This window comes from Trichophyton benhamiae, assembly GCF_000151125.1.
Source record: "Trichophyton benhamiae CBS 112371 chromosome Unknown contig00142.0, whole genome shotgun sequence".
Lineage (NCBI taxonomy): Eukaryota > Fungi > Ascomycota > Eurotiomycetes > Onygenales > Arthrodermataceae > Trichophyton > Trichophyton benhamiae.
Window position 1 is genome coordinate 159,904 of NW_003315099.1, and position 14,018 is coordinate 173,921.

Below are 14,018 nucleotides of genomic sequence, written 5' to 3' on the forward strand. Positions count from 1 at the left end.
CTCTTCATCGCACCGTCGCCGTGGCTTTTCTATCCTGGTGTTTCTTCCTCTCTCCCTCTCCAGCCAACTAAATAACTAACTAGTTAGTTAACCAACTGCAACGTCAATCAAGACCCACCAAGGAGAACATCTTTGGACTACAACCGCCGAACCAAATACGTCGACAACAACGCTGCATGGCCGCCGCGAAGCCAGAACTTCCTGGCCAGATGCTTGCCCTAGAGGAGCATAAGTGGGGGAGGAAACGGTCCAGGTCAAGTTCTGGCTCAGGCGATATGCCTCAAAATGAAGCAGCGCAGAAAGCGGGCTTTGACAGCCTGGAGGATGCTCCAGATACGATCAGACCAAGAGGATATCAAAGAGAGATGCTGGAGGCGAGCATAAAACAGAATATAATAGTCGCGGTTAGTTTATGCATCTGTTTGCTTCATATATGGCTTAAAAGGCTTCTAATACCGCAACCAGATGGACACTGGCAGTGGAAAGACTCAAATGTCAGTGAACTATATACATCCTTGAAAACATTGAGATATGATCAATTGAATGATCAAGCACCTTCTAATACAATTGGTCACATATACAGTGCTATTCTTCGCATTAGATACGAACTAGAAAGGTGTTCAAACGATAAGGTATGAACTCCCCAGAAGAATTAACCAGCAGGCACCACAATATATTAACGGGTGTATAGCTCGTATGGTTTCTGGCTCCAAGAGTACCCCTTGCAGAGCAACAGTACAGGGCCATTTCCGAACAGCTCCCTGCCTATCAGACGAAGATCCTGACCGGAGCAGACAACCTAGAACGCTGGTCCACACAGCAGATTTGGGATGCTTTTCTGCTAAATACCAGAATTGTTGTATCAACACCCCAGATTCTTCTAGATGTGCTGTCCAATGGCTTCATTACCTTACGGCGAATAGCATTGCTTGTTTTTGATGAAGGTAATTACTTAAATTATACCACCCTATCTATTTCTTTTACCCCTTGCTAACTTTTTGAGCAGCACACCATTGCGTCAAGGCCTCGCCAGAAAACAAGATTATGAGAAATTTCTATCATGCCCGTATAGACCAGCTCAGTGAGACAAATGATCTCCCGTCTATTCTCGGCCTTACTGCTAGTCCCACTTCTAAATTAATCGAAGATTCTCTGAGGTAAGTACTTGGCTATGAAGTCGCCAGTGTGAATGCAGTTTGCTCATGGAAAGTAGACAACTGGAGCAAAATCTCGATGCTTTCTGTAAAACACCAGCTATTCACCGGGAAGAGATGATGCAATATGTGCATATACCAGAACTACGAAGAATTTCGTACCAGAAAGACTCGATAATACCTCACAATATGGAAATGAAATTTCTGCATATGCTGGATGACATAGATATCGAGAGTGACCCGTTTTTCCAGAGGCATAAAGGAAAAACAGACAGCAAAAGCACAGAGAAGTGCCTACGTGCTCTTGCCCGCAAAACTCCTTGCCTTGATCAGCTGAAACGATGCTTCACTAAGATTAGCCATATGTACGGCGAGCTTGGACACTGGGCCTCGTCGGCGTTTATCTCTGAGATATACCGACGGACCCGCGAGAAAAGGGCCAAGCTCGTTGACCATAGTTGGTCTGAATGGGATAGAGATGACTCCTCCTTCATGTGCAATGCATTGGAGCCTGTGGTTGCGATCATGGGTGAAAGATGCTGGAATTCAACCCCTGATGCGGTTTCACAAAAGGTTGAACATCTAATTGACCTTTTGTCGTCAGAACTTACAGGTTCTTCAAGGGGCATAATCTTCGTTGAGCAAAGGGCAACAGCGGTTATGCTCTCCCATCTAATCTCCCATTACCCAGAGCTTACACACATAAAGTCAGATTATTTCCTAGGGAACTCTGCCTTTTCTGACAGGAAGGCAGATCTTACTGAGCTCAGCAAGCCAGGAGACATGAAGAATTCTATAGCTGACTTGAAGTCGGGCAAAAAGAACTTACTTGTTGCTACCTCTGTCCTTGAAGAAGGCATAGATGTTTCCGCATGCGACCTTGTTGTATGCTTTGATCCCCCGAAACAGCTACGCTCCTTTGTTCAAAGACGGGGTAGAGCAAGAAAGAAGAGCTCGAAATTTGTTATATTTTATGCCGAAGATGATACTGCGACATACAAGGACTGGGAAGCGATGGAGGATATCATGAAAGAAAGGTATTTAAGCAACAAGGAGTTTATAGAAAGGCTCCGGGAAGAGGATGATGAAGAAGAAGTCGAATATGAAAGCCTTAGAATAGAATCAACCGGGTACGGTGTTACTCCTGGGCTGGTTTTGTGGGATTGCTTGCTGACTATTTATTATTCTGTCAGGGCGTTATTAACCCTCGAGAATGCTCGCGCGCACCTTTCCCACTTCTGCTCAACAATACCTTGTGAATTCACAGATACTCAGCCGGACTTCATCATCTCTAAGACCGGAATTAAAGACATGCTAACCGCCAAAGTGTTGCTCCCCACAGTTCTAGATCTCCAATTTCGTGAATTCGAGGGAATTCAAGCATGGAAAAGAGAAAAAATGGCCAAAAGAGATGCCGCATTTCAAGCATACCTGCAGCTTTACAAGGCCGGTCTGGTTAACGACCACTTGATGCCTGAACACTGCCGTACCACCGACGAAGAAATAGCACATATTGAAAAACGCTCTAGCATGACAACATGCTCCGAGGTGTTCAACCCCTGGAAAATGGTTTCTGATCGATGGCACAGTACAGATACCTTCTATCAGAGCAGTATCGTCATTTCCTCTGGAACGGAGGAGCTACCGAGAATGATACTAATCCTACCAATACCCCTCCCATGCAACTTTACTGTTAAGCTATTCTGGAACGAGACAAGCACTCTTTCAGCGTCAGTTTCACCGCAAGAATTGACCGTTTCGGACGAGGATATTGTCTCAGCCCCACTAGCTACACATATTCTTCTATCCTCTGTGTTCCCATCTAGAATGAACGGAACTTCTCGTGATTTCTCTTGCATATTTGTCCCCGAACTTGCCAAGGGGCATGGAGGGCTTGAGTCATGGTGCACTAAAGTCAGCAAGTCCATTTTGGGACGGGACATTGAGAGCGGCAGCCTGCGGTCGATGGGAGATTTTGGCCTTGCAAGACGAACTGATATCTATGCTAGGGCATGGGTAGCAGAAAGATTTGTATGGATGAAACACGTCAGAGCAGAAGATGACAGTGAGTCTGTAGAGGACGAAGAGGAAGAGGGAGAGACCCTGCATGTCGAAGGAGAAAAGTGGCCGAAGAGGGCTGATTTCTTACACCCCGTCGCCAACTCGACCGACTCTAAACCACATCACACTGCGAGGAACTGTATTCCAGCTCGACAAAGCTGTATATCCATGTTACCTGTCGGGTTCGCAAAATTTGCACTCTTCATCCCATCCCTGATACACACCATTGGGCGCTACTTGCTGGCCGAGGAACTCTCAAAAACTATATTGTCGCCCATAGGATTCCAGAATATTCAGCTAGTGCTGACCGCAATCACTGCCACCTCAGCAAGGGAGGATACCAACTATCAACGCCTGGAATTTCTTGGAGACAGTGCTTTGAAGCTGCATGCATCTATGCAGCTTTTGGCAGAGCATCCACTCTGGCATGAGGGGATATTGTCGAAAAAGAAGGACTCCATCGTATCCAACTCTCGACTTTGGAAAGCTGCGGTAGACACGGGACTGGACCAGTTTATCCTTACTACGTGCTTCACGGGTGCGAAATGGCGGCCGCTATACAACAGCACGTACACGGACAATGCGGGGAAAATTGGAGAGAAATCCACCCGGAAATTGTCTACAAAGACCCTTGCAGATGTTGTGGAATCATTAATTGGGGTCGCCATTATCGATGGGGGAGAGAACAAAGTGCTACGTTGCCTGGAGCTATTTCTCCCCGAAATCAACTGGCTACCGTCTGGGGAGCGCATCGAAATTCTCTACGACTCCGCACCGGACTTCAACGACGATTGCCCCCGCGATATTCTGTCGAAAATAGAACCCCTGATCGATTACTCGTTTACGAAAAAGGCCCTCCTGGCCGCCTCCCTGTCGCATCCCAGCAATCCAATTAGTGGGATGACGTATCAGAGGCTCGAGTTCCTCGGAGATTCGATTCTGGACAACATTGTTACGAGGGCACTGTTCCGCTGCAAAAAAGAGATTCCTCATCAAGATATGCACCTGATACGCACTGCATTGGTCAACGCCGACTTCCTTGCTTTCTTATGCATGAACACGTCCACGGACGAAACGCGGGAAGATGTCTGCGTGTCTCCAACCGGGGAGGTAGAAGTCACCTCGTCTACCCGCCAAGTGTCCCTGTGGCAGTATATGTCGCATTCAAGTACGGATATCGTCGAGACCCAGCAGGCCATGGCCCGCACGTTTGAGGAGTTACGAGACCAAATAGAAAATGCGTTGCGGTCAGGTGCTAGATACCCCTGGACGTTACTTTCGACGCTCAATGCACCCAAATTCTTTTCGGATATTATCGAGAGTATCCTGGGCGCAATATTCATTGACTCACGCGGCTCGATACTCGCATGCCAAAAGTTTCTTACACGCATTGGTCTGATGGACTATCTCCAGCGTGTTCTCGAAGATGATGGTATTGACTTTATGCATCCGAAACAGCGTCTCGGCGTAGTGGCTCAGTCCCTCAGTGTGCAGTACGTTGTGTCAGAGGTCCATGTGAAACCCGGGGTTACACAATGGAAGTGTCAGGTCCTGGTAGGGGATGAGGAGATATCTCGAGTTGACGATGGCGTAAGTCAAAACCAGGCCAGGGCGAAAGCAGCGGATCTTGCCCTTGAAGTGCTGCGCACGAAGAATTAATGACAATACGATGTGATGATTACACCTTTTGGATTTTCTTATGTTGGATTATTTGGACCATGCTAGATACCCCTAGATTGAGTCAGACATTGGGAAGAAATAATAATGATTTGGAGAGATAAGCCATAAACTCATTAACCTTTATCTGGCGAAGATAGCATCATTTCAAACTATACCACTGTGCTCTTCTACAGCGCAGGGCTTTCATTCAATGGATCCTCACACTTTGTAAAGACGTTTATCGTCAAGCTCAGCCCAGGCTTCACTACCAACAGTCGCACGGCCCGAAGTATATTCGAAGGGTCATATCTCCACCCTCTTTATGCTGAGAAGTTCCCAGTACTGAAATCGATAGCAGGCAAACTGCCAGTTAGGTACTGATTCTGGGATGGAGATGCAGTTACAAGGTCTCCCTTGGGCGTAGCAACCTCCCATTTTAGGACTTGGTCGGCAGGCCGTACTTGGTGGTGAGCAGACTATGACTGTCACCATGAGTATATTTATACACCGTCCATCCGTTTCAACGCCCAAAGCCAGACGTCTTTACCTCGTAGTAGGTCCGATGCAGTTACTAGTGATGGCGGAAGTGAAGCTGATCTGATAGGATTTATTATGTCAATGACGGAGATTCCGGGCTATCTTCAGCTTGGCCCATTGACTACTGATCCTGCAAGCAAAACGAATACCCCAATTAGCCTCCTACGCCTTGCAAAAGCCACTCCTTCGAGTTCCGCATGAGCCTCACTATCACTGTGGATACTAAATATCGACATAGGTAAGTAATGCCTCTGGGCCATAACCCTACGTGTGTGAACCCCTCTTCTCCATCGCCTCGATCCTCTTACAAAACCCACCATCAACAGCTGTGATCTCCGTCTCGTTACTCTGTTTCCGTGGCCTCTGGGTACTCTCGCAGCCACTCGTCCTTTGACAGACACCGACCGCTGCCCTCGAGGAAACGAGTGATTTTGGCATTGAGATCTAGACAGTTAGTCAAGCCGTAATCGATGGATTGCGTGTCCGGCTTACCTTCTACCGTCATGATGTTCCTGGCCTGCAGGGAGTAATGATCTTTGAACTCATGGACCAGTATAAGGTCGTCCGGTACTCGAATGCCTGAGTATATCGTCAGACTCGATATTGAGCCAAAATTGACGTATTTTGGGTACTAACCTGCATCCAACGTGTAAATACAGGCCGAACTACCCCTAAGGCTGGCTGCATTCTGCTGCATTTTTGGAGTATTCGGCCGCATTGAAGCCCCGTTCGGTGCTAATCTCATCAACACAGACATGAATTAGCCTTATACTGGTGTTTATATCGATTGTACAAGGTGGTTGGTGTTCTTACGCTGGTAAGTGGCCGGGTTGAGTGCCTTTGGCTGCACCATTCCGTTGTGCGTCAGGAGATCAAACAGCCCAGGAGGCCGTCGAGGACCAGGATAAGCCCGCAAACGAACAACACGGCCGTTGTTTATGCGGAAGAGCTCCTTTGGTATTACGCTGTAGGACTTTATGAATCTCGACATATTGCTGTCTGGCTACTAGTTATATAGACCGTGCGATTCTTCCAGGATTGATCGACGAAATAAATCATTTATATTATTACGCATAGCTAGTTAGTGCGAGCCAATTAGTTAGTTATAAGCTTAAACTCCGCGAGAATTAAAAAATAATGGGTTAACCAATCAATTAACTGTTAACTAGTTGTGGTTTGATCAAATTGTTTGGTGTTAATTTGCCCCTGAAGCACAACTTCTGCTAAAATTGAAAACTGCCATTGCTGTACGGAGTATATCAATCATCAATCAGTCACCATGTTTAGAACCGCCGTACTCCGCCCTATAATCAGGGCTAAACCTGTGTTTAATGCCCGGCGTCATCTTACTGTTACCTCCATCCATGATACCTTTCCTGCCACCCTCTATCGATTCCAGATTCACCGGGACTCCCGGCTCTATGACAAGGAACTAAAGAAGGAAAACGAAGACCTTGAGTATGCAGATGGCGTGGAGATTTCCAAAGACGGATTGGTATACCCAGGGATTACCAATATCGGTATGGCATCTTCTAACCTACTATTCTTTTATTCCCTTCGTATGCTTACTTACTGTGTGGGTAGTGTCAAACGGGGCGGTCTTTATGGCAAATACTCGTTGGATGCAGCAGTCAACACGCATGTCATACGAGTACTTCCTCGAGGACATGGCAGACAGACAGCCCCCAGATGCATTTCCTCATTTCTTATGCATTCCTAAAGGTACGTCTTCAATGTGTGTCTAACGGTGGAAACCGGCTGATCATTCTAGGGACCGTGATACCCAAGTCCCTTGTGCTCCTGCGAGGGCGAGATATCCGTTGTGAATTCTCCCTCCAGCCGTCGTCCCCCATGACGTTGAAAGGTAAGACAAGCTGGCCTCTTTGAGATGAGGAATGTTGCTTATGATTGATAGAGTTGAATGATACCTTGACGGAGTTCTATCTCAGACATGGAACCGCTACGCCTGCCGATGAGTGGCTGGAAGGCCATGATTACGCTGAGTCCTTTGATGAAAGCACGGATGATTACATGCGCTACTAAGACTTGTCTCTGGGATCTGTCGAATCTTCCAAAGGATGAACATCCGCTTAGCGGTAAGTGGCATAAGCTGTCCGTTTGATATAATAATGACAAGCCCGGGAAGAAGGGATAAAGAAGCACAATGAGCATACCCCAAGGAGCATGTCTAAGGAGCAGGTTTAAGGAGCAGGCCTAGGTAAAGTGACTTAGTTCCAGTCACTCCTCTGATTGAATGGCCTGTTTGCTATGGTTGTATGCGGGATACCGGCTGCGAGACTTCCTGGTCTCCTTTCATTGATGATATGGCTTCATCTCCGGCTAATTCACTACCGGAATGCATTCACTCTGGCAGCATAGCTAGTCCCCCAGGCTGTCTATAAATACCCAGCATCTTCCTCCATCTTCCTCTGTCTCTTTCTCTTCCTTACACTACTCCAACCATCGACTCCACCATTTCCACAGTTTTATCACGATAACCCCCCTGGATTTGCCCCTGAAACTCCGCCAGGTATACACAAACACATCAGTCGCCAGGAGGTCAGGCCGGCAACGAGAAAGCTCGACATTGCCCCCTGTGCCGTATGTTCAAGCCAACTTGTTGCACATTTATATCCCACTCCAGCTCTCCTATATAATCATTCAGATGCAAGTATACGACACCTAGGAGGGTATAACTACCTTTACAGCTACCACCCGAAGAAAAGATGTCGACTTTAAGCCCATGGAGAAGGGAAGAGCCGTGCACCCGTTGCACCCCCGTTAAGAAGCCCTACATCAAGGAGATCGAAATATCCAGGGACGAATAACTTGCAATGTACCATTCAACCAAAAGATGGGAGGCTATATTCCACCCATATCAACACTGCTAAAGCAACTCCGATGATGAATCTGAGCTATCCTCGAACGAGCCGAATCTCCAGGATGGGGCTACAGGTCATTGAAGGCGAGATGCATACAATTCCTTGCGATTATCATGAAAGCAATATTATCATAACGCAATCTCTCGCATGCAAGCTGCTTTACTGCTGTAGAGTAGTCCTGGCAGGCCGCTCGCTCCGTAATGGAGCCTTGGGATCTACGGAGACAGCACCTCCTCTAACTATATATTCTTTATTTATACACTGGTATACCAAATTACTCCCGAGCCACGTCTTGTACTCGACTCGACAAGCTATTCGCCGATTCCCGAAGCTTGTATTGTGGTTCAAGAACCTCGGGAAGCGGAGTGATCTATAGAAACGCCCCCAGACTCACTTATAGAAGCAATAAAGGGATGCTACACCTTGGCCACCTCGAAGGTGTCTCCTCGAAGGTGTCTATCAATAGATGGCTATCAGAAGAATTCCCAATAACCCGAGGAGTGAGGCGAGGAGACCCCTTCACCGATACCATTCAAGCCGCCGCCCCTTTTATCAGCTGGGTAACCAGTCATTTGGATACCCCCAGAAACGCAATGCCTGCATATCATGGCCGTTAGAGACCCTTCGATGTTCTAACTATCGGAGGGCAAGTTCTGCTCAGGGCCCTCGACCCAGCGACAGGCTCACTTTATTGCTCACACTCGGTCTGTTGCGTTTACATCACGACGTTCGATTGCCCCAGCAAGCAACCTCCTCTAAATAAAGCGCAATACTTGATACGCCTCCCCGACAACCTAAAGCTGGAGATGCCCGTGTATCAATTGTGAATAACAAACCCAACTATGGACGGCTACGGAGTTCTCCTTCTCGTTCAGATAACCGACAACCCCCAAAGAGAAGAGGCCTAAGCAGAGAGATCTGGATACAACTACAACTACATTTTCAGCGCCCAAGAGTCCTGCATCTCTCAAAGACAGAATGGAGTCCTTAGCTCATACCTTCACGCGATCCCCCCTGTGGAAGGCCTTCGACGTAAGCCAGGCCTGGGACAAAGACGAGCAATACCTAAAACACACTGTATCTGATCCACTCACTGCACTTCGGGCGAAGAAAATAGCCTGTAGTTCTCCCATAGTAAGAATTCCACTTACTATCTAAAGTCACCTTAAGTACTTCTCTACTAAACTGGTGGGAAAACTGCTAGTATGATAATTGGGTAGGTGGATTGGGCTTGGAATTTTGGACGGCCCTGGCTGGTTTACCAAGGAGAATCTGGCTGTGGCTCGGGTCTTGATAAAAAATTACTCTTTCTTGCAAATCGAACGGATGTCTATCTAACTGCCTATAAAGGGAGAGATTCCACACGAAAATCCTTTAGACAGAACATTATGGACTACTCTTTGACTAGATAGTTAACTAGTTATTTGTCGGATAGACTATGAAATATATTGAACATCTTGCAGTTTGGAGATCTACTTAGCCTTCTCTACATTGAATGCAGATTTGGATACCCTAGGCGAACAGCTGGCCTTTGCATAACTATAGACCGTAACTGCTTCCGACGGCCTGATCTGCTTGGGCCTATGGACATACTGCGCATGCAGAGCCAGAAGCCGCACACTTGCGTCCCGGGGCCAGTTCATCAAGAGGGAACACGCTCATCCTGTAAACGAAGCTGAATACATCGCCCAAGCCAGTCCACGGCGAACAGCTGGTCATCGAACCTGCAAGCGCAAACTAGACGCCCAACTGGCTACAGAGGACTGCGTTATGCCTCTGGATTGACGGCCATAAAGTCACACTCGCAGGTTATTTGCAGCCATAACCGCAGCATCCAAACCATTAACCGCAGTGCCACGGCCCCGGCTATGCACGACAGCATCGAGCGGTTGGCTGCCCGTCTATCAAAACCGCCTTTTTCCATCCCCGCAGCTCATGCAGCTGCGAGTGGGACATCGACGTGGCTAGCTCTGACTTGCCGCAAGCCACACACAAAGGTTGAAGGGAAGAGAGAGGGAGGGAAAAAAATTTAGTCAATTGGCCTGGGACTGGTCGGGTTCGATTTGTTTCCTTTTATTCTTTGCGTCTTTGGCTCCTTTTTATGCAGCGGTTTGTGCCCAAGTCGATGAGATGTAAGTCAAGTGAGAGCTGCGATTCCCACGCTGTCTGATTTGATCCTTGTCGGAGAGGAGAGGGCCAAAAGGGACGCCCAAAAATTCCGTGGGAGCGGGCCGGGTGAAGGGAAAAACCACATAGACAAGACATATTTATATCCTGTTTTCGGTCCTGGAGTCGATATTATTGCCGTCTTGCGTTGCGGGTTTGGGCACTTCGCTGGGCGGTTTAGAGGGCGTACAACTATATACAAGTCGAGGCCAGGGACCAGAGGTCGACTTCGCTGCCCTTCCAGCGTCTTCTTCTGCATAATTATTGTCTATCCTGGCTGTATAATTCAGGTTTGCCCACCGGACTGAGACATCGATGCAGTAGTTATCGAGCCCTCTCCGTCGTGTCGAGCATCTAGTTTAAGCAGCCCCGTCCGCCGGCGTAACTACACCGACTTTCAGCATGATTGTCTCGATATGCACGCCGCAGTCGATGCCCTCTGGCTCCAGCATCGACTCGACAGACCGCAGTCCGCATGTCTACTCCTCCCGGCCCAAGATCCTCCATCAGAACGACGGCGGCCCTGTCGTTGCCCTGCCAGCTCCCTTCCCTGACCATGACGAGACCCTAGACCCGTTCGCCCTCAAGTGTATCTTTGCCGGAATATTCGAATGCGATAAATCATTCGAAGACCCCGAGGACTGGAAACTGCACGTCACCGGCCATCTCATGTCCCATCAACCCCCGAGCAAAGTGAGCTGCATAGTGTGCAAGCAGGTCTTTTCAAATCCGCAGGTCCAGCCTGTCCAGCTGCAGATAGAGATGCCGAATCAACAGCATCAACAACAGCAGCAGCAACAACAACAGCCCGTGGGAGGAGAGGCATGGCAGAACATGCTGGATCATATCCTTGCTGAACATCCACGCTGGGGAGCCTGTGGCCAGGTAGAGCCGTGTCCGGACTTTGACCTGATGCGCCATATGTACTGCATGGGTATCATATCAACAGAGCAGTTCAAGCTGCTGCAGCTCACGAGAGAGACGCCGCCGCATCTCCCGCAGAATGGCTCCGCTGCAGAGCCGTACTTCATCCAGACCAGCTCGCGGAGGGAGCGTAGACAACGACGGCCGCGTCTTTCAAATGCCGGCTCAAGGTCGAAGATCCATCTATGACGACCACTTTTCGATGACTTTCTTCCTTTATATTATTACCGTCTTCATGTCTCTCATAGTTAGCCTGCATCTGCATACCCCATTTTCGCGCATTTTGGATTCTTGTTTTATTAGTGAGAAGATTCGTCAAATTTGATTCAATCCTTTCTTTCTTTCATTTGGTCAATCTGATAGTTAACTACTTATCTGATATTAGCCATGCATGCCTTGTTTTTTTTCTGGTTTCGAGAACGCTTTCATGTAAATAATTGCAATCAAATAGCAACACGTGATGGATATAAAACAGGTAACGAGCTGAAGCTGAAACCGAGAAGATAAATTTGATAGATCAACCGAAAAACCCCCCGAGACAGAATGGGAGATTGCATGATATGTAGCTAACCCGACTATCCCCGTATCCCCGGCCAGTCATAGCGATGGGCATTAAAGAAAGACAGCTCAGCCTCCATGAACTGCGTTGGCAGCATTTTGGCTCCTTCATACTTCAGATACTCCAGGCTCGCGGACAGGGATGGGATATATGCATCTGACTCAGTGCCTTTAAGGACAACCTGCTTCAGGGAGTCAAAGTTCTTGTTCATAGCGGCAGCAACTTCATCGACCAGCTTCATGTTCATGATATGAGCTCCAGATGTCAACGCCGGCATCAACAGGTCGGATATATACTCTGCCTGAATGATCGAACCAGCCCGCCAGATCTTCAGACAGTCTCCTAGATCGGTGTTCCATTTCTCATCCTTGGATCCACGGGCAATCAGCTCGAGTCCCTGGCAGAACGATGCCAGAATGGAGATGTATGCTGCGTCTCGAAGCTTTTCGACAAAGGTCGGGACATCATGGATGTGCGTGAGCCTCTTCGGGGGCGCTATGCCTAGCTTCTGGGCCACTTTGAGCCTCTGTCTCCTGTTCACGCTGGAGACTCGCAGGAATTGGCCCGCTGCGATGCTGGGAGCAGAGACGTGCCGGTCTGCTGCCTCCATGACAGACCAGTACAGTGTACCTGCAGTGTCGTCATCATCTGCATGTCTTACAGCATCGGGCATGTCATCCAGGATATAGGGCTTGTCGGCAGCTTGGCTTTTATCGCTGTCCTTCTGGGGTTTCTTCTTTTCTCGACAGATGCTGGCCCCTATCTGGACAAGGAACGTATTCCTCAGGGGTCCCTCCGAGTTCCAGTTCTCGAATATATCCCCGATTTCATCATATGATTTACCCAAGCCATAATGCAGCAATGCCCACGCCTCACATATGGTAGACAGCATTCCGTTCTCAATCGCATTGTGAACCATCTTGACATAGTGGCCTGCACCCCTGGTTCCGACATTGGCCACGCAGGATTCACCAGTTCGAGCGTCCTGCGCTGCAAACTCCTTCATCAGGGGCATCACAGCCCTGATGGCATCAGAGTCACCTCCAAGTGCTAGACTAGGTCCAGGTCTAGTCGAGTGATTGCCCCCTGACACTCCCATCCCAATCCAACTAACTCCCTGCTTCTCCATCTCCTCTTGTCTTCGCTCCGTGTTTCGATAATTCTCATTGCCTCCATCGAGTATGATATCTCCATCTTCAAGGTCATCCATCATTGAGGCCAAGACACAGTCTGCCGGCCAGCCATGGGTGATTGAGAAGATGAACGGTCGACGACCCCGTCCGTCCTGGTCGATTGCCACATCAACGCTCTTGACGAAGTCATGGATATCGTAGAATGGCCGTATGTTCTCCTCCACTCCCTTCTCTCCTTCGACCTTGTCCATCACGTTCCTCACATTCTCGGCTTTGGCGTCCCAGAGTGACACCTTGATGCCCCTTTCAGCAAAGCCAAACGCCATCGTGGCCCCCATATTCCCCGCTCCAACGATGCCGATACACTTGAATATTTGCTTCGACGGAGCCATGGTAACGGTTATTCGCTTATCGTCGAATAACGAGGGTGTCATGTAACGTATGTCAATATATAGTCTTATATGGATGTGCTAGGCAGCCATATCTAGTAGACAACACTGGCAGAGAGCCACACAGCAATACAAATTATGGAAGACGGGACCCCTCAATGAATATCTAGAGGCAAGATATCCAAGTTGCCATCAGCTTGTGTAGAGACATGATTGGAAGGGAAAGGGGCTTATGACGACATACCTCAGCCCCCGAAACTCTCTGGCATCCCGACCTATAAAAGAATCACAAACAAAAACTCGGGCCTTTCCAGTGTAAACAATCCAATTGATTCTAAATAGCAGATCATCTATATACGTCCAAAGAAGTGCTCATCAGGAAAACGGAGGGACGCTTCGCTAAAACGGCACATTGATCAAAAATATGTTCAGGAAATCGGGGTAAATAAATAAAGGAAAGGGTTTGCACATCAAGCGACAAACACCAGCCCCGAAAATTCAAAGAAAATAAGAAGATGAAGGAGAGATTAGGTTGCTTTTGGGTGCTGAGTGTG

At 48.2% G+C, this 14,018-nt stretch overlaps 4 protein-coding genes across 4 annotated transcripts; 3 read left to right on the forward strand and 1 right to left on the reverse strand.

Moving 5' to 3' along the window:
* Positions 1 to 176: 176 nt before the first annotated feature.
* ARB_00616 (RNA helicase/RNAse III, putative) lies at positions 177 to 4,874 on the forward strand (the record flags this gene model as incomplete). The annotated part of the gene is made up of 4 exons (XM_003013025.1): positions 177 to 632; positions 692 to 944; positions 1,073 to 1,157; positions 1,196 to 4,874. 4 exons carry the CDS (start codon positions 177 to 179, stop codon positions 4,872 to 4,874), a joined length of 4,473 nt encoding a protein of 1,490 aa, XP_003013071.1.
* Positions 4,875 to 6,690: 1,816 nt separating this feature from the next.
* ARB_00617 (uncharacterized protein) lies at positions 6,691 to 7,454 on the forward strand (the record flags this gene model as incomplete). The annotated part of the gene is made up of 3 exons (XM_003013026.1): positions 6,691 to 6,970; positions 6,996 to 7,133; positions 7,327 to 7,454. 3 exons carry the CDS (start codon positions 6,691 to 6,693, stop codon positions 7,452 to 7,454), a joined length of 546 nt encoding a protein of 181 aa, XP_003013072.1.
* A 3,407-nt stretch (positions 7,455 to 10,861) lies between these two features.
* On the forward strand, positions 10,862 to 11,572 carry ARB_00618 (uncharacterized protein; the record flags this gene model as incomplete). Its single annotated transcript, XM_003013027.1, has 1 exon — positions 10,862 to 11,572. The coding sequence occupies one exon, from the start codon at positions 10,862 to 10,864 to the stop codon at positions 11,570 to 11,572; it is 711 nt and encodes a 236-aa protein (XP_003013073.1).
* A 386-nt stretch (positions 11,573 to 11,958) lies between these two features.
* ARB_00619 (uncharacterized protein) lies at positions 11,959 to 13,467 on the reverse strand (the record flags this gene model as incomplete). Its single annotated transcript, XM_003013028.1, has 1 exon — positions 11,959 to 13,467. One exon carries the CDS (start codon positions 13,465 to 13,467, stop codon positions 11,959 to 11,961), a length of 1,509 nt encoding a protein of 502 aa, XP_003013074.1.
* Between the last annotated feature and the right edge of the window lie 551 nt (positions 13,468 to 14,018).